General features: G+C 37.3%; 3 protein-coding genes across 4 annotated transcripts; 2 read left to right on the top strand and 1 right to left on the bottom strand.

Moving 5' to 3' along the window:
* The first annotated feature begins 4520 nt into the window (after nt 1–4520).
* LOC125472749 (CWF19-like protein 2) lies at nt 4521–11351 on the top strand. The gene is made up of 11 exons (XM_048574541.1): nt 4521–4879; nt 5789–5891; nt 5973–6468; nt 6553–6701; nt 7101–7301; nt 7930–8097; nt 8223–8567; nt 9073–9152; nt 9593–9953; nt 10221–10433; nt 10791–11351. Exons 2-11 carry the CDS (start codon nt 5847–5849, stop codon nt 11124–11126), a joined length of 2394 nt encoding a protein of 797 aa, XP_048430498.1. The 5' UTR covers nt 4521–4879; nt 5789–5846; the 3' UTR covers nt 11127–11351.
* A 5048-nt stretch (nt 11352–16399) lies between these two features.
* Nucleotides 16400–17052, top strand: LOC125472751 (glu S.griseus protease inhibitor-like). The gene is made up of 2 exons (XM_048574544.1): nt 16400–16558; nt 16681–17052. The coding sequence occupies exons 1-2, from the start codon at nt 16540–16542 to the stop codon at nt 16872–16874; spliced, it is 213 nt and encodes a 70-aa protein (XP_048430501.1). The 5' UTR covers nt 16400–16539; the 3' UTR covers nt 16875–17052.
* A 49-nt stretch (nt 17053–17101) lies between these two features.
* On the bottom strand, nt 17102–19765 carry LOC125472750. Of its 2 annotated transcripts, XM_048574542.1 has the most exons (3): nt 19514–19765; nt 19123–19216; nt 17102–17922 (listed from the first exon to the last, which is right to left on the bottom strand). In XM_048574542.1, exon 3 carries the CDS (start codon nt 17898–17900, stop codon nt 17304–17306), a length of 597 nt encoding a protein of 198 aa, XP_048430499.1. In that variant the 5' UTR covers nt 17901–17922; nt 19123–19216; nt 19514–19765; the 3' UTR covers nt 17102–17303. The 2 variants fall into 2 exon arrangements, with proteins under 2 accessions (XP_048430499.1, XP_048430500.1); XM_048574543.1 differs by lacking the exon at nt 19123–19216 and having other exon boundaries at nt 19514–19764.
* Between the last annotated feature and the right edge of the window lie 435 nt (nt 19766–20200).

The raw sequence follows: 20200 nt of genomic DNA on the forward strand, positions 1-20200 counted from the left end.
CATTGTATGCCATTGGGTAGTCAACCACCAAGAAGTTAGTGGTGATGGTGGCTGTGTAAGGGCCTGTACCTATGGTGAAGGGTAAATGTATGCTCCCTAAAGGTTGCACGACATCACCGGAAAAGCTTATCAGATGAGAAACTGAGTGATCGAGCAAGTGTTCAGCTACATTATGTGCCCTGAAAGCTTCAACAAACATGATATTGACCGAAGCCCCTGTGTCTACCAGGATTCGTCGTACGTCAAAGTTTGTTATGTAAGCCTCCACGATCAATGGGTCATTGTGAGGGTAAGTGATACCTCTTTCTTCCTCAAGGTAGAAACATATTGGATCCCAGTTAGGCTTTTAATACTTCTCTCCCCTGATGTCTTCCACGTGAAACACTTGGTGGCCAGGCCTTAAAGTTCGTTCACAGTTTTTCATGCCTCTGTTGAAAGATTCAGATATGGGTGTGCCGCCGCTTATGAAATATATCACGTTCACTTGGCGTTGGTTACGGTTATCCCTTGGAGGGTGAAGGAGGAATTGATCAATTTTTCATTCACGTGCCAAAGCTTCAATATGATCACGAAGGGTGATACAATTCTCATCATCATGGTCGTTATACTCGTGGTAGTAGTATGCTTGTGTTCTTCGTGGACTTGTAATCTGGTTGCCTCGGCTTTGGCTTCGGTATCAGGTGAGCTATACTAGGGTAAATGGTCGCGCATGTGGCGTTCAAAGGTGTGTAGGTCTCATACCTCGGCGTAGGGCCTGTCTTGACAAGTGTTTGGCCTACTGCGTTGACTGCCTAGGGGCGGGCATTATCGTGGTGATACTCTTGGTTATCGCGATAGTGCCCCTTATTATTCTAACTAAAATGGGACTGGTGAGGATGGAAATCTTTCCTCTTGCCTTGAGGTTGATATGTTTGTTGTCTTGGCGAAACATTAAGTAAGCCAAGAATGGGTGCCGCTGCTGTTTGGAAGGTTGAGGTTTTCTCATTTGGTTGGATCTGGCTCTCACTCCCCACTTGCTGATAAAGGGTGGCTGTAGGGGGTTTCCCTTGATATGTCATTGCCTCGGCAGAGACGTGGTTGTAAGCATGCGCCATCACCTCAGAGTAAATCTTCCAAGTGTTGGCATTGATCATGTACTTGAAGAAACAGTCACGTAGGCCTTGAGGCCGGTATTATCATCTGCCTTAGCACAACAAGAATACTCATAGCTGAAGCGGCTGGCATACTTTCGTAGTGACTCGTTCGACTTCTGGCGAATAGTGTACAAGTCATCTGTGGAGTGCAAGCGATCGGTCTGGAAGATGTGTTGAGAGACAAATAGTTTCCTCAATTCCTCAAATGAGTCTACCGTCTCAAGTGGAAGATGACAATACCAATTTAAAGCTCCACTAAAAAGGGTGGAGGGGAAGAGAAGATATCGTTCTTCATCGGTATGCATTTGGTATGCCATGGTGAACTCAAAGAGATTAAGGTGTTCAATCGGATCTTTCCTTCCAGTGTAGAGTTGTAAACTGAGTTTCTGTTTTATCTTCACTTGAAGGGGGTGTTGATGATCCTTCTTGTAAGAGGGTCAGGCCTGGGTTGGTTCCAGTCAGGTATCTCGGCCTGATGTTCAGGCTTTAACTTATTTACTTCCTCAATAAGCTGAAGGACAAGAGGATCCTGAGTGAAGTCATGTACTATTGGAGTTTTCTTCTGTAAGTCTTAATTGCCTCTTAGAAGTAGGAAAGTTTGATCAAGAGCGTGTGATTTTTCCTTGGACTGGCTGTACTGACTTCTAGAACGAGTCTTTCAGAATACTTCCGAGTCCCCTGTACCTTCATGTTCCTCTGGGACCTGTTGCTCCTTTCCTAGATTGACAGCTGGCCTAGGTCATGGGAGGGGACTAAGTCTTTCAGAAACCCTTGGGTTATTGATCTTTGAGCTTATGTGGATGAGATTCTCTTGATGTTGTCTCAAGAAGTCTCGACAGTTACGATAAATGACTTTCGATCATTTCGCTCCCTCTGCAAGGAGATGCCTTCCTCCACTTCTCCCACTTCGGGTCGAAGCAGCTAGGTTGAGAGAGGGCTCATGTTGATCAAAACCTTGATGATTAACTCGCTCTTTATTAGGAACAGCCATGTCAAAGATTGGTGACCCTCTGTGTTAGGGGGCACCCATTTGGTGGTTGACTTCCGCGGGGGTAATAAGCTCATGTGTTTGAGTATGCCTAGCCTCATGGAGCATCTCAAAGAGTTTCTCATACTACTCATGAAGGACCTCATTCTTCATTATTATCCTGTTGTTCTGAGCTTCCAGCTTTTTGACTTTAGCTTGAAGAGCGAACTTATTTCGTTCTTTCTTTCGCTGTCTTACACTAGGCGCGAGAGGGGTGTCATTCTATGTGTTGTGGCTTCCTTCGCTTGCCATGTTGGAGAGGAATGCTTGGTCAAAAGAGAGTGTACGAATGGTGGAAACCAGCTTGACAAAGCTAACGAGAGTAGGAGTAAGTGTTATTCCCACAGACGGCACCAAATGTTGATACACAAAATCAGCGAGGATTTTGGTATAACAGAAAGTGTCAAGTTTGTGACCTTCACCAGATTGCTCCAGTCACGAGTGTGGATAAGTATGTAAATGGACAGAGACAGAGAAGCAAACACAAGATCTACGTGGTTAACCCAGAATGGCTACATCCACGGAGTAGAGGAGTTCTCATTAGTTGTGAAGGGTTTATACAAATACATAGGTTTAAGCTCTCCTTTAATGAGTTCTAGTGAATGATTTAGTACAAATGACATTAGGGATTATTGTGGGAGAATGATCCTTTTTTTATAGAAGAGAGTTTCTAGCTTTGTTTTGACATTGACATATGTCGTGCTGTGATTGGCCTCTGATATCGACACGTGTTGCGCTGTGATTGGCTTTTGATATCAACACGTGTCGCGTTGTGATTGGCCTTTTGGTTGGAGGCAAACTCTTGTGGGTCCTTGACGGTATACTGTTGACCAGTGCTCAGTAGTTTCGAGATTGGTCAAGTATGGTACAAACAAAGTTAATTAATGCATTTTTAGTGGCATTGAGGCCATACATTATTCTTGTAAAAGATGTGGCAGCTGATAGACATTGAGGTTTTAAAGCAATTGCATCATTATTAGGTTATAATGAGGATGGATGGGTCCAAGTGCAAAAATATTTATTACAAGAGTTAAAGACTTACTCAAGTTGCTACTCCAAGCTATATGGGTCTGAAAATAGTGTCCATGAGTTGAAGCATGCATTAAGATATTTTGAAACTCATGCAAACATTGATCAATGAATGACTATGCCTAACATGGACCATATTATTGCATCATGTTATGGTGTGGTACTTATCCACCTATCAGATGTACAATGTCTTACATTTTTACGTCTTAGAACAACACCTATACCACTAGCAGCACGTAAGGAGATCGTCATCGGATTCACCACTCATCATTTTGTGCAGGTATGAATATAAGGATTTATTGTTGGAAATTTTTGCAGGTGATCTTATAAGGATTGAATGCATTTACTTTAAGTTTAAGTTATAAATTTCTTGTAGTCTAGTTTAATTAAGTTGTTATGCAGGTGTTCTTGAAATCATGTCATCCAATTCCTCTTGTAGCGACAAATTGGGAAAGATAATGTGAACCATGGTGTTTAGAATGGGCTACTCCGTACATTACTTGTATACAATAGTTGAAATCCATTGTAGGATCTACTATTATAACTAGAGAGATTGTGGAGCTGGACAAAAATTGAAGCTGGTAAGCAACGCTGCCATGCTTATGCGTCAGACAATTTCAGATTCTGTTCATAGTATTGTTTCTCATTAAACTCCCGTGTATTTTTCTAACTAAATTGCTCTTGGTTTGTTCCTCAGGGAATATGAATTAGGATTTTTTCTGTCTTGTTTTGCTTTAGAATTCATGCTCTTCTTTTAAATCCATGTCTATGGTTTAGTGTTTTTTTTTTTTTTTTTGGAATAATTACTAGATTTTTTTTATCCCTAGGATTTTGGTTGCCTAAATCAGAACCTCTTTGTAACTCTTATCTGCCTTCCCTTAATTGAATTTCAGAAAGCATTCTTCATCATCATCTAACATAACCCCACATACATGTGCTCCTTGCGAAAAAAGCCCTAGGGGTTCGGGCTTGAGAGATGGTTTACTTGAGTAAGATTTTTTATTTTCAATTCCGACCAAACGTGTACCTCATGCTAAAGATTAGAAGATCCCATTTTTTTAGAAATAAAAGTGGGTGGGGAAATAGCAATTTTTTTGGTCAAACGATAGATTTTATTACATTAGATTTTAGATTAGTAATCGATGAAATTTGAATCCACGGCGTCATGCAAGGGTTCAACATTTTTACATCACTCTGATAAAGAGTCACTTGCGTGGAGAAATAATATTTTAATTTTTTGACTTTTTATAATAGATGTAAAATATTTTAATTTTTTGACTTTTTATAATAGATGTAAATACAACGTTAACATGGGTGGAGAAATAAGATAAATGATTTAGCAGCTGTCTTTTGGTTTTCTATGGAGCGTAGGCCGTGGGCGAGCGCGCCTATCATCCTTGTTAAACAAATCCAAATCCACATGATCCAAATCCAAATCCAAATCCACATCCACGTTTACTCCTACTGATAGATTACTCCTTTTTTATTTTCTCCTGATTTTTTCTTCAGGGTTCTTCAGAACCACCTCAAACTCTTTCGTCGGCGATATCTGCTGCGAATTAGGAACAGCTGATCCTTTCAGAACCGACTGTTGCTCCGGTGCCCGCCTCTCATCGCCGCCGAAAGAAACCTCGACGCCGTTGCGGGCAGAGGAACGCTGTCATACGAGCCACGTAGCACGCTGCTGCTGGTAATTTACTTTTCTGATTTTATACGAATTTGTTTGTTTGTTTGATGAGAAAATATGGAAAACTAGTGAAACATTTTGAATTTAGGGTTTGCAATAACACTAATTTTGACTGTGATTTGTTATGGGTTTTGGGTATCCTTCCGCTCTTGTACTTTTATAGTGCCTGCATCAACGATCTTCGTTCTTTTTCTTCTCTTCCAACTTATGCCCTCATTGATATTAGGTTCTTATATGTTGCATAAAAATTGCCCTTAGTGTTAAGCTTGCTTTCGGTTTAAATCGCGGTGGCGTGGTGCAAATTGTTCCTGGAAGGTTTGCTTTTTGGTTTAAGGAAAGAGTAATAAGCATTGTTGAGTTCAGTGAAAATGAGTTGAAATTGAAGGAAGTAACTTTTGTATGAAATGTAGAGTGCTTTGAGCTTTGGGAAACAACTGGGCGCTACTAGGAAGATTATTGAATAATGTGATCGGTTGTCCAAACAATCAAACCATCATCTTTTACCGACATGTAGTGGTGTTCCATGATATTTAGGACTTATGTTTTTCAAGATTGATTTTTCTTAAGAAGGGTTGAATATCATTGGAGCTTTGCTTACTCAGGAATCAGATCATATGGTTTTCTCATCAAAACCCACCATGTGAACCATTAACCATTTTCCTTTTCCCTAGTGAACCATCAAGAATTTTTATTTAGGAACCTGCAAATATTCCACATTCATTTATGAAAAATATTACTTTTGAGGGAAAAGAAGCTCATTAAGTGTTACTTACAATATGAAATGAAAGATGAAAGGCTAAATCAAAGTTTTCAAGTTAGTTTATCCCCAAAATTATTCAGAGGGTGACGTTATTTTTTATTTCATCTTTGGAGAGTAACATATCTAGCTTTTTTGTTTGTGGTTGTGTGCAGGATGCTGATTGTTTGATTGTACATACCTTGACCATATTGGTGGCAGTTAGTTAAAAAAATGCTTGCTGGAGTAAAGATCATACCCCGAGATCAGATTGATAAGGTATATCCTATCCTTTGTTCGTTCTGTTGTTTAATTTGTTATTTTAGAGAGTAGCTTAATAGTTTATGTTGTTGGTAACAGGATGAGAATCTGAGCGCTCCTGGGAAAGAAAAACAAAAACAGAAGAAGAGGTCGAGTAGTAAGGTGAATAAGCGTAGGAAGGAAAAGAAGAGTTCTCGATATAGTAGTTCAGACGGTGAAGAGCTTGATAAAATAAAGAAGGGATCCAAAAACAAGTGGTATTCGTCGGACGAGTATTCATCATCATCATATTCTTCGGACGTTGAAAGTGAGGGAAGTTCCGATCGAGGTAGAAGGAAGAGTCAGAGTAGGAAAAAAGGTAAGAGAATTAATGAGGGTATTTCAGAGGATGAAGTCAGTTATAGCTCAAAGAAGAGATTGAAGAGTGGCAGGAAAGAATATGCATCAGAGGATCACTCTTCCTCTGCATCTGATGGTAAAGACAGTGGCAGTTGTTCTGATAGGAAAGAAAGGCGCAAAAAAGGAAGTAAAAAAGATAGAAAGAAAAAGAGTAAGCGTAAGATTCGAGGAGGCATGGAGGATGAAGAAATTTCTGGTAGGTATTCTAAGCCATTCTTTTAAAATATATATTATTTAATCACATGGTCTTTACAAATTCACATTCTTTTTGTCAATGTAGATGGAGGTAGAGGACCTGGGTGTTTGAAAGATGGGGAAATTGCAAGGAAGGAATTTGGCTTAGAGTGGATGCTTAGACCTGAAGGAAAAACAGATAGAACCCCTACAGTGACTGGCAAGGAGCAGCCAAAGGAAACTCTTACTGATGAGGTATGCTTTTTCACCTAGTAAAGCTAGAATTTACCTTTCTAGTTCTACTAAATTGGAGTTACAACCAACCAAGCCATAAAGTTTCTATTATGTGGCAAATAAGTTCATGCTTGTTTTGGTTGGTGTGGGTCAGAGATGGCACAGGAAAGGGTACAGGTTTAACCCATTGGCTTATGGGTGTAGATCAGCAATTACTGTTGTCCCCAACTAAACTGACAATTTTTTCTTTAGGATGCTAAGTGCCACATTTTAGAGTTCGAAGACTAAAATGGACACAAGCCAAATTACTGAAATTAACTGCAAAGAGTTTTAACCTACAACTGAAAATAAAAATGGTTCCTGACTTCTTTTTACGAGTATATGGTTTGCTGACTGCACTTTATCTTCCCTGTGTTTTAGATAAAGTTCAATCCGAGGGAGTTAAATCCATATTTAAAGGATGATGGATCTGGTTATCCGGAAGATACAGATGAACCTAAAGCTACTGGAAACAAACTTTTGTCTTCCTCAGTTGTTGGGGATGGGGGTGCAAGTTGGAAACTAAAAGCTCTGAAGCGTGCAAAAGAGCAGGCGACTCGAGAAGGGCGAAGGCTCCAGGAGGTATGCTGATGCTTAACCAAAGTTTAGGGTTTAGTATTTTAATATCTAAGGTTTTTAGTCTTCTGATTTCCTACTTTTGTAAGGACTAGGCAGAAGGGCACACGTGATGCATGTCATGGTAGGTAGTAACTTGCAAAAGAGAAGTTTAAGGGTGAGAGAGAAACAATAGGAGGGGCATGCTAGTGATATTACTAAATAACCACTAAACTTAAATTAGTTTATACAACTTACTAAGCTTAAAGGGGGTTTAATAGTAATTTACCCTCTTTGGTTGACAAAGTGGGTCCTCTTAATTAATAGTATAGATTAGGATTATTTCCAGTTTTATTGGGATTAGATTTAATTTCCTGTTTTATTTTGGATTAGTATTTCTTTCCTAGAATAAGTATACTTTCCCTTCCATAGGAATATTTTGGTGAGAGGCCAAGAACGGGTGTAATTCCAGTTTTATCTTTTTATTTTTAATTTTTTATACAATGTGAGGGGGTGGGGGAATGAATTGGTATCGAACTCGCTTCTGCTAATTTATCCAAAGCCTGCTGCACAGTCCCATCTTACATGTTAAGCTACCTGATCTTTTTGGTTTTTGGTATCTTCTTTGGGATCTGATCCTTATTTTTTTATACAGGTTGTCGGAGAGCGTTGGGGTTCTCTTGGTGAACTGACCGTCTCCGTGGCATCTAATAAAGCTGCCCAATCGCGTGCTCATCTACATGCCATAAAAAGTAGACAGAAAGGGCTGAGTGAGGAACGCCAACCAGATTCCAGCAATCAAAGTGACATGGATAATAAAAAGGTGTATGGGAGGGCACTCAGTTTTTCGAAAATGCTTAACTATGAAATTCAACTGTTATTGACCTTGTTTTTTAGTTTATAATTAATATTTGTGTTTCTTACATGCTACATGAATTTGATTTCTAGGACGCTAGTCGGCACTACCTGAAGGATGTATCTTGTGGACTTCCTAAATGGAGGGAGCCTAAAATGCAAGATTCTTTATCTTGGAAAAAGCGAGATGTTTCTACTCAGGATTCTAGTATTTTGGCGGATGCAGTCGCTAACTTAAATCAGTTTTCAAATGATGGAAGCTTCATGTCTGATGTTCTTCGTAAGCAAACTGATGATTTGAGTAATCCCACTCACGAAAATATAGCAGACACTAGCAAAGCAAGTGCTGCATTTCATGAATTGAATGTGAACCAGTTGGCAGCTAAGGCCTTTCAACTTCGTATGAAAGGAAAGCTGGAAGAAGCTGAGGAACTTCTGGTAAGAAGCATGCAATATCCTCTCTCTCCCAAGTAATATGAACAGCTTTTTATCCTATATGCTAATGTTGGTAGATTGAATTGGCCGTAGTCTGTTCTCCACATTATCCTCAACTTAAATTACCACCCGGTTTATTGAGCAACTTAGTATAGAGGTTATCTAACTTCTAATGCAGTGGAAAATACTCTTCTGCAGTTACGACTATTTTGGTTCATCTTGTTTAGGGAATTTGCTGTCCTTTGTTTGCTGTTTTCTTTTTTCAACTTCACAAAATCTTAAACACTTTTGCTTGGGTTGTGTCCCTACTATTTTTTGCATGCATCTATTTAGTTTGACAGAGATGCCTATGCTTCTCTGTATTGCGATATTAAAATCTTTCTTATGATTATTAGTTTATAACACTGTGTAACCCACTTGTTTAGCACATAGGATGCGGACAACGTGTTATTCATATATCACGATTTTTGATTTCAGTGATTAATTGATTTTTTCTTTTTGCTAATAGCAAGAAGTAGAAAACAGAAAGGTAAAGCAGGCTAGTGGAGATAATTTTATGAGACCAAGAAATGAACAGGGCACAAGCAGGTAATGTTGCATATTATTATTTTCTATTTTCCCCTATTATTTGTTTATTGTCTAATGCTTTCTGCTGTAAATAAGATACAATTGTGGACTAGTTCTTTAAGTTATAAAAAGGGAGTGTGGAGCAAAGTAGTATTTCTAATGACAAATGGGTCTTTTGCAGTTCTTGAAAATGAGTGTTCGGTTCTTGTTTTATCCTGTGTGCTTTTTCCATTTCCGTAAACAAGTACAAGATTCAATTTTGTAAGGATGATGAAATTGTAGAACAGAACTGTAGTGTATAGTAGAATTTGTAACATAAAACACGGGCCAACTCTTATAGGATTCGTTATGGAATTCCTGTCGGGGAGTGTTCATTTGTTGATTGATTTCCTGTGCATGGTATGATTTGTTTTTTCCCTCACATAATTATTGGTGTTCTAATCAGATTGCCTTTTATGTAGACATGTTATGCAGGAAATGGCTCTTCGCCAGAAGAAAAAGGAGGAGGATGCTGATATGCATCTAGCTCGAAGGATAACCCAGAACAAAAAGTACAGTATATCTGGTCAGGCGGATGATGAATATGACCACGATGACACTCCAAGAAAAAAGTCCAAGAAGAAGCAGGGTAGTGATCAGAAAGTCACCCAGAACAACAGTTTTGCAACTCGATTCGCAACGCAGCAGGAGAGATGTGTCTTTTGCTTCGAAAATCAGAGGAGGCCGGCGCATCTTGTTGTGGCCATTGCAAATTTCACGTATTTGATGTTGCCGCATCAGCAGCCTGTTGTGCCTGGTCATTGTTGTATTATACCAATGCAGGTGAGCTTAAATTAGTTTCTTTTCTTACTTTTTTTGTTGCAGTAGTCATTTGATAATGAGCACAAGTCAGTCGTACTTTACTTCAAAGTTCCAGAAAGCCAGATTTCATGCTTTTGTTTACCATCTTCAACTCAAATGAAAAAAAAGAAGTGATTATTGGAACCCTTTTCAGGTTACTAGGGGATGTAATTTTAGTTCGCTCCTTTTGTAATATTTTAAATGCTTTTGTTGATGTGTATTTGATCTGATCTATATAATTCTGAAAAGCATGTGCCATCCACAAGAACTGTTGACGACGATGTGTGGCAAGAAATTAGAAATTTCAAGAAATGCCTTATTATGATGTTTGCAAAGCAAGAGAAGGAAGTAGTTTTTCTGGAAACTGTGATGGGGTTGGCTCAACAACGCCGCCATTGCATAGTCGAGTGTATCCCTATACCCGATGAAATTGCCAAAGAGGCTCCTCTATATTTTAAAAAGGTGAGGATTATGTTTTTTGTTTTCATTTTAAAAGCATTGATTTTCTGCTCTGCTTGTTTTGAAATGTTTTTGCTCATTATTTCTGGAAAAAATACTCATGGCCTATTCCCTTTTTCCAGGAACTTGTGACATTATTTCATGCGACATATCTGTGCTAGTAAATTTGGATACATATACAAGTGCATGCCCATATTCAAACACATACGCATAGATTTTATTAGGTTCTCAATTGTTGTGTTTTAAAATATTCTGAATTGAATGCTTATGTACATTTTAATCTATAATGTTGAATCTACAATCTGTGATTTTAATTTGTCTGCTCATTTGAACTAAATAAGTGTATAAACTTTCTCTCAGGCAATTGATGAAGCGGAAGATGAGTGGAGCCAACACAATGCGAAAAGACTAATTGATACAAGCGTGAAGGGCTTGCGTGGGTCAATTCCAAAGGACTTTCCGTACTTTCATGTGGAGTTTGGTCTGAATAAAGGGTTTGTGCACGTTATTGATGACGAGCAGCAGTTCAACAGCAGTCTTGGGCTGAATGTCATAAGAGGCATGCTACAATTGCCTGAGGAAGACATGTATCGCCGACGAAGACATGAGACAGTGGAGGCACAGAAGCAAGCGGTTAAGAGCTTCGATCAAGATTGGTCACCTTTTGACTGGACAAAACAACTTCATCAATCGTAAAGCCATATTGTATTTTGTATCCGGGTTGTTTCAGCGGGGTTTATCTTGCACCTCACCGTATTTGGTTGCCGGTGGTTTAGAATCCTCACTGGGAAGTTGCCCTTGCACTTTTTGAGTATAGTTAGTCTCACTCTAGCATTAAGCAGATTTTCTGCACCTTAAATCGTATTATACATGTTGATCTTGACATTTGAAGTAATTTTATTGGAACCACATTTTATCCTTCGGACAAACTTGATTTGGCATGTTTTGAGTTTGCAATCATCCCTGGATCTTGCATGGCAAATTACCGACCCTATGGGAAAAAAGGTTGGTCGATTTTTTATTTTTTAAAGAAATCTTTTCTGTACCAGTACAAGGGATAGCGGAGGGAATCGAACAGAGACCTGAACTACTACCTGCAATGTGTAAATTGTACTAGCCATTTGAGCTATGAACTTGCAGCGGAATGTTTATTACGATTATTTGATTAGGGGCGGTGTTATCTGGACATCCGTTTTTATTTTTTAAGCATTCATTGTTAACTTTTATTTTTTGATCTTTTTTTTTAATTTATTCAATTGACGATCGAAAATTGAAAAGGGTACATAAGTGGTAACAATATATGTGAATAGCACCGCCCTTTAATTAGTACGGCGTGTTTATTTACTAGGAGTTTGTATTCAAGGATTTTGATCCCTGTCATTGGATACCTTTGATATTAGATTAATTCGAGTTTCTCTCATGATTACGATTTAGAAGTCCTACTCTTCACTCATGAGTAACATGATACATTTTCGACTTTCATAAATGAAGAGTTCAATTTTAAATTATGATCGACACATTAGCTGCTTAACTCAATCACATATTTAAGTAGAATGGTGATCTTATCCAGATCTCTGTGTCCGGAGCCTAAGGATCAGAAGATTCAGACCACTCATTTTAAATTATGCGGTCACATTAGCCCATTTACTAACTCACCTCACACAAACTAAAGGTTGAATATGTCTCTATTTAATGGTCCAGATCTTCTAATTCTTGGACTCTGAACATAGAGTTTGAGAGAAGATTTCGATTCATTTTAGTATAGCACTTGTAAAAAAAAAAAATTTAAAAAAAAAAAAATGGGCTTTTGGGCCTTTTATTTAAGCACATGAGTGTAAGAAGCCCCGTACCTTCCAACCCATGTTTAGTGGCGGTGGATTTCTTCGGCTTTGAGTTTGACTAGGGCTTTGTTTACGTGGAGAGTACGCAGGAAAAGAGGGACGTGGCGTGGAGCATCTTTTGGGCTATAAACACTGAGATTACATCAGCCCTTTCCTTGCTATAGATAGATAGAGAAACCGTACTCGAGCCCTGAACTTGTGACGGCGGCATCATGTTTTAGGGTTCATTCCATTCTTTTATACAGAGAAATCACGGTCGAGATCAAAACTCAGAAGTCTGTGAGACTATCTCTCTCTCTCTCCGTCGTCTCAACCGTGTTTCTCTGTATAAAGAGATGTACTGGATCCGTCACCATATACATTGAGCTCTGTGTTTCTCTGTGAAAAGATGTTGATCTATTCTTTATGATTTGATGGGATTTTTTTAGGGTTTTGTGAGGCTTTAGTTATACTTTACAAGGGTAGAAATTTTTCTTCATGATTTTATTGAGGTTTAAAATTTTTATTTTATTTTTGTGTGTATAAAGGTAAAGATGAAAAACGGAACCAAGCAGTGTTAGTGTAATATAGTGTTTTTTCTTTCTTTTTGAAGATGATCAAATGTTGTGCTACCCAAATACCTGGTAGTATTAAGAATTTTATGAGTAAATTTCGGCAGGGGTTTTGAGCTGTAAATTCAACTTATTAATTTTTGTTAAAATACCCAAAAGCTCAACTCAATACAAGCATGGTCTAAGTGGCTGGGATGAGTGTGGGAGTTGCCCAGTTACCCAGTTGCTGATAGATTTATTCTTACTTCTGCAACGTTTTTCTAAGTTTCGAACTTTGGTGTCGGTTCTTTCAGAGGCCAATTTGTATATGTCGTTGTGTAAGGCTAGGTCTAAGCCTTTTAATCAAACAACGGAGAGGAGATTCGGATTTGAGATTTGATAATGTTAACATCTCTAAACCCTAAGCGCAAACGCTAATCTTGATTGTTATAATGAATGAATCAATTCTGCAACCCTATTGTTAATATGGTTAATCTGAAGTTTCAGTGAATTCTGGAATGGTCTCCCAACTTTCCCTCGAATTTTAGAATTATATATTTAACGCAGAGGACTAAACATGCAATTGCAACACGCGGTTGTGCTGAAGGCTGCAGGAACTCAAATGTGTATCAATATCTACTGCGGCCCTTCCAATATGTGTGTACAGTACTGGTGCTGTTAGTGTATTATGCTTTCTAAGGTGGGTTCAAATCTTTTAGGCCCATGTGTGCATGCAAAATTGTTTTTATAACGAGCTTACTCTTAAGACGGCGTTGTAGGTTTACATCCAAAAAATCATTATAAAGAGTCTTTGAACAAATCAATGTTAATCTTCTCGTAGCGAACTGCTTATTTGATGAATTATGGATGACTAGACGATATTCAATTTGATTGATTATTTGTTATTGAATGATACATGATGATTAATAAAATAAATGTTTTTTATGACAAATGTCGGTAAAAAATTGTTAATCATAACTGGCAGGACAAAGAAGTGTATGACCTCAGCCTTAGGGTGGACACATGAATTGCCTTTTTTTGTTCTTTTTTTTTTTTTTTTTTTCCCATAAGGAATGAGTAAATGATGATTATAAAGAGTCTTTGAACAAATCAATGTTAATCTTCTAGTAGCGAACTACTTATTTAATGAATTATAGATGACTAGATGGTATTCAATTTGATTGATTATTTTTTATTGAATGATACATGATGGTTAATAAAATGAATGTTTTTTTATGACAAATGTCGGTAAAAAATTGTTCATCATAACTGGCAGGACAAAGAAGTGTATGACCTCAGCCTTAGGGTGGACATATGAATTGCCTTTTGTTTTTTTTTTTTTTTTTCCCCATAAGGAATGAGTAAATGATGATTATTTTGAATTAGAAGTCATTTCTTCTTCAACTCTAAACCCTGACGATTATATTAAAAATAATTTTTTTAAGAGAGCTGGAACGAAGTTAAAACTGGGAGACTAGGACCCATGTCAATATTATATTATTTAAGAAAAAACGCATAACAGGTCACGTAATATCTAAACCCCGACGATCAAAAGCAAAATCATATACAACCTCTCCAAGCAGTGGCGGATCTATAGAGGGACCTAGGAGGTCCCAGGACCTCTCGGCAACCCTAAATCGCTGCTAGAAATTTTTTGAGGACCCCTCGTACTCGAACACGAGGTCTGTTCAGGGTGTTCTGTAACTTCTGGGTTTGGTGGTTTTGTTCTTGCGAAGACGAAAGCAGGAAGAAGATGATTAAATGAGTCTCTCTCATCCCTTCATTCCCACGTGACCACCCTCAAACTTTCCCATTTAATGCATTTTTTAATTGGTCCAATCACGTTTGGACAGCTAACATCAAGTTGATCTTTCCAAAAAAGAAAATGGGTTGTCAGTCCCTAGGTGTATTTTTGCTAATTGGTGTGGCTGCCTCTTTATGCGTCCAGTACCACATTTTACTTTCTACACCCACATATTTAACACACTTATTTGTCTTAAAATTCAATATAAATCAATATGATCTCTAAAAATATTATGTAAATTATTATGAACTTGTAATTATTTGAACTTTTATCTTCTACCTTAAATTCACCAAAATACTAAAGGTATATAATAAATTTACTTAAATTCACCTAGTCCGCCTAGATCACAAGCGAAGAAGAAAGAAAATAGGACCGTTTTTAACAATTGGTATATGTTTTGTGTTTTTTTTTTGTTAAATGCGTAGTTTAGAAATAAAAAATATGGAGAGATTTTTCAAGCCAAAGACAATAGCACCATCTATTTGTTCATTGAGAAAGATAGTTGAGTGACTTAATTAGTTATTTATATTGAGAAATATGTTTTTTTATGTACTGGTAATGAAGCTATCATAGAACATTTTCATACTATGAAACCCCATTGTGGACGCTCAAATTAGGATTTTATAACTTGTAATGTTGTTTTGCGTATGATTTTTGAATGAAATGTATTATATTTAACTTTTCATTGTTAATGTTGTTTATAAAAAATTTTACCTTTCTTAATGGGACCCCCCAAATTTAAAATCCTGGATCCGCCACTGGTTATCACATACCTAATTTTTCATGCATGACAAACCTAAAAAGCGGAATACATATGACTATATTTTTTTCATGTTTTAATTTTTTTTTAAACAACGATATTATTCACATGAAGGAATTGAAGATGGGGAGTGGACTAAGTTTTACAATAGGTTAGCAATAATGTGGTTTAAATTCGTCTTTAGCGAGTATCGAATCTAAAATCTCTAACTTATAAGTGAAAATGAATATCACTAAACTGTAATACTAAGATGTTTTTTTCATTGAAGTTCATTTTTTGTATGTATAGTTATTATAATTTGCAGATTACTGAATATAAATAAAGGAAACAAACTCAAGATCGAACTCAAATGATAAGTTTTGTTCATCCCTAAGATTACATTAGGAAATGTTGAATTATCACTATATTACGAATTTCACCTTTCTAGTCAAAGGAATTTAGGCAAGTGGTTATTTACCACAGTGGTGGAGATATGTTGAGTTATTACAAGATGATGTGAATTTAAACTTTATCGATGACTAATCTAATATGTAATCTAATAAAGTCTATCATTTGAAAAAAAAAAAAAAATCAAAGGTTTTCAGAACCCGATCGATAGGAGATTGTTGGTCATACTTGGAATTAAATAATTCTGTCACGTGAGCTTTTCCCGCCCGCCACCCTTATCCAATTTTATTACATGCATTTCAGATTTTGTCAACACTTATCATCTAAAAGTACGTACATCGATCGTACACATAATAAGATTTCATCAACGTCAATTAAACTGACTTTGTTGTTAATTTATTACGTTGACCAAATGCCATTCTTGATTTTCATACTAAATATTATTTTTCATTTTGCTTCTTCAATCTTTAAGTTTATCAAAACGAGTAAATATGATTATTTGATTTAGCAGCATCCAATCTTTTACTAGTAAAAATCAATTTTGGATTCAAAACGTACGAACAGTAGTTGATTATGTTTTCCCATTACATTAATGAAAGCAAACAACCTACATAATTAACATGCAAATAGTCAATTATAACCAACCACAAGCTATCCAATGATTCACTATAAATATGCATCGATCTCTTCCTCATGCCAAATACATCACAAGCAATATTTACAAGGACACAGAAATATATATTCATAGAGTGAAGAAATCTGCATTTATTCAAAATAAAACGCGAATATGTCGTCTGAGTGTGAAGGTAACGAACTAGTTCGATTGTACAATTCTATAAATTCCACTAATATAAATTAACTTATCAGCTTGTTGTTTATTTAGAAGAACTTGTTTAAGCTTATCATGGCGTTGTTTAAACTAATGCAGGTAAGGCTTCATGGCCTGAACTATTGGGGACTCAGGGGACAGTTGCAGAGGCAACAATTGAGAGGGAGAATCCTTTGGTCGACGCCGTGATTGTGCTACAAGGAACAATTGTCACCGGCGACTTCCGGTGTGATAGGGTTCGTGTTTGGGTCGACGTAGTCGGAATTGTTGTCGACGTCCCTGTAATTGGTTAATTCAGAATGCAAGGGCACTTCAGGGGCGACTAGTTCTCTTTTAAAGAAGTGTTTGAAGAAAATTATGTGAAATAATGGAACAAGGAGCTCTATAAATTCTCCATGGATTTGTACTTTTTTCTTCTTCTACGTATTCTACATGAAGCTAAATAAAATGGTTGCAAATTATTTTCTCCTAGTTCTTATTTTGGAACCCAATCTGAAAAACCATCGGGGAGGCCGAAGTGTATCCTATAAACCTGAGCATACTAGAAATTAGATTCACCTTCAGAACACTAAAAGAACAAATATAATAACGCTACTGCACAACTCAACTCTTTTTTTTCCAGGAAAAATAAGTCCTACTGAAAGCAAAGACCATGTCCAAACAAGTTTCTACAAATATAACATAACTGCACATGAGGGGGAATCTAAACAAATACCCTCTCATCAATCGTCTGAAACTCGAATATTATATCGGCGTGCCAAACGACGAGCAGTTCCATCAGACATCACGCTATCTACCATTTCATACTTCTTATAATTTGCTTTTAGGGTCTCGTTTTGCATCTTTGCAAGCTTCTCTTCTTCCTCCAGCTGTTTCTTGAGCAAAAAAGCAGCTTCTGCAGTATGCCTTCCATGCAGTTCCTTCAGTTTCTTTGCCACTTCAAAGTTAGGATCTTCCGGCTCCAACCAATGACACTCTATCCGTCTTCCAGGCATAGCAGGGCGCTCATCAAACATGTTGGCCACAGCAGGACGTGCCCTCACAGGCCTTGGCATCCCCAAAATCATGAAAGGGAATTCCGCTATCTCCTTGACAATGACACTGGCTTGCTTCGGATTTTCCATCTCCACCAGTGCACAGTGTGGGATGTTCCTTGATTCCAAGTAATTTGGAATGAACTGAACACTTTTCACATTCCCAAACTGAGAAAGTGCAGTTCTCATAACAGATTCGGTGACCTGGGGTGAGATGTTATCAAGGTAAACAGTTCGTTTGACCTTCTCCTCAAATGCAGCATACTCAGCTTCTGAAGTCCCCATATAATACAATGCGTGGAGAGATCTAACAAGAAACAAATTTCACAAAGTGAGACCAATTTTACAAATTACAATTTCAATCCAAAACAATTATAAAGTACACTGAGCATTAGGGGTCCAGACTTTTGTCAAACATCATAAACTCCAGGAAAAATACTGACCATATACATGTCCCTTGTGAGAAATCCACATGGAATTGATGAATGTAAAGACATTATTATACTCCATTGCACCCAAAAACAAGTCTTGGAAATTGGAATCATGCTCATTACCTTTGAAAATGACTAGTGATATACAGATTGCGTACACCACAAGATATCCAACCCAATTGGAAAATCAAAACAATCTCAAACATTATGAAGAAATTTCTGATTTGTAAACATCTTTCTCTGAATGTAATAAATGGATTCATGACAAGTATCGTCTTATTGCAAGAAATCTAATCTAATTGCAGAATTTAACTAATAATCATCATCCTAAACAATGACACTGATCTACACAAATGCTACCCTCTCCATAGACATGTTGGAAGAAGTGGTGATTACCAATTAAAAAACATTGCTAGTAAAACTGATGTTATGGTTCATTCATTTTAAAACTAATGCACCACATGGGTATATCGCTAAAGAATTGCCAATTGCACAATTCCTTGTCTGGATAGGTAAAATGCACACTTCCTCCTATAAAATTTAACATTGCTAACAGTTAATTAATAATCTTAAAGGTGTTAAATTCATGGTGTCTAGCTGAACCAAACCTATCTAAACCAGGACAGTTTTGTAGTGTTGCATCATAATTCATGTTCAAATAGTCAAGACCTCTAGTCCTTGGCACTGACCCATGTTGTGCCGTACCAAACATTAAACAGTCCTGTTTTCTCGAGTCTTGTTTTTTTGTTCAGAACTACTTACATTACACTATTATTTTCTATAATTGGGAGCTAAGATTGTCTTCTTTAAAGAAACGAAAAGGGGAGAAAAAAGGATAGAGATACATCAACGTCACACGAGCGTCATCTCTCCTTTTAAAATTTTAATTTACATGCGTTTCAGATTTTATCAATAGAATTAATCAGCTAAGTAGGCGCATCATACAAACCACATTTCATCTGCATCCTACTGACTTTACTGTTTTATTGACGATACTATTCTCCATTTTCAATACAAAACACTATCCTTCATTTCCTTCTCACAAAGAACATAAACAGAACAGATAAATTCAGTACATTTTCAATTTTTCTTCATCCAAACAATACGGGGCTGAAGATCAATACCTCAGCAAGCAGCAACAACTCAGCAGCAGCAGAAACTTCAAAACCCCTAAATTGAAACAGAAATTAGTACACTTCCTTCTCAGAACAACCCTCTAAAACAGAGCTAAAAGCCCCTAAATTGGATTCAGAAAAACCCTAATTTTTCAAACCCTAAATTCGGTTTGAAAACCTCACATTCAACATCTATAACGCACATGCAAACACAAAGTGAAGTTTAAAACTCCAATTTAGAAAAAAAAATTAAAATCCTAAATTCGAGTCATAAAACCCTAACTTCAGGAAACCCTCAATTCAAAATTCCAAACAATAGCATAGATATTAGAGAGATACACAGAATAATTACCTTAGATTCAGCTTCCAACTCTCTTATGTAGCCTTCAGAATTCCGGGTTTGGGGTTTTTAATTTCGAATTTTGGGATTTTTAGCCAGGGAAAGAGGGAATTGTTGGCCAGGGAAAGAGGGATTCTGGTTCAGCGAAGGATTTAGGCGTCGCAGTGGTTCAGGAGCCCGAGGAGAAGGATTGGGGAGGCCGTCGACGGCGAGAGTCGAGGCAGCGCAGGGAGTAACAGACTGAGGTGTTGAAAACTGAGAAGAGATCCTACGGCTAAGATTTTAATCTGACTAAATATATATAACAGTAAAACTACAAAGTAAAAATATTTTACTACTTCCAACTTTAAGAAGGTTTTTCCGGTTCCAGAAGTAGTGGATAATCTTGGTTTGTCATCAATTATTATTATTATTATTTTTTTTTAAGAAACAAATTGATTCCATTAAACAAACTCAGTTACATGATTCGTGAAAGAGGATGTCTTGAATAAGGTCAAGTGTAACCTATTTACACACTGTCGCACCACTAAGTGCAAGTGCGAACTTAGCAAGTTTATGGTGCTCCATTATAATTTATAGGAACAAACTGAAAACTATTATCGTGCATTTGGATTGCCAATTCTTTATCATCATCCACCAACAATCCAACGCCCGAGTTCAATGTTTCAAGTTATAAAAGCGAACCACTCCCGAAAACCA

This window comes from the organism of the source record quoted next, unplaced genomic scaffold, assembly GCF_019419815.1.
Source record: "Pyrus x bretschneideri cultivar Hongxiangsu unplaced genomic scaffold, Pyrus_bretschneideri_v1 Contig73, whole genome shotgun sequence".
In the NCBI taxonomy this organism is placed as follows: Eukaryota; Viridiplantae; Streptophyta; class Magnoliopsida; order Rosales; family Rosaceae; genus Pyrus; species Pyrus x bretschneideri.

Excerpts from the sequence above, each read along its gene's own strand:
- LOC125472750 (XM_048574542.1), bottom strand. The coding sequence starts at position 17,900 with ATGGGGACTTCAGAAGCTGAGTATGCTGCATTTGAGGAGAAGGTCAAA.
- LOC125472749 (XM_048574541.1), top strand. The coding sequence starts at position 5,847 with ATGCTTGCTGGAGTAAAGATCATACCCCGAGATCAGATTGATAAG. Across the intron at positions 8,568-9,072 it reads AAGAAGCTGAGGAACTTCTG|CAAGAAGTAGAAAACAGAAA; the intron begins GTAAGAAGCATG and ends TTTTGCTAATAG. Across the intron at positions 10,434-10,790 it reads CTCCTCTATATTTTAAAAAG|GCAATTGATGAAGCGGAAGA; the intron begins GTGAGGATTATG and ends ACTTTCTCTCAG.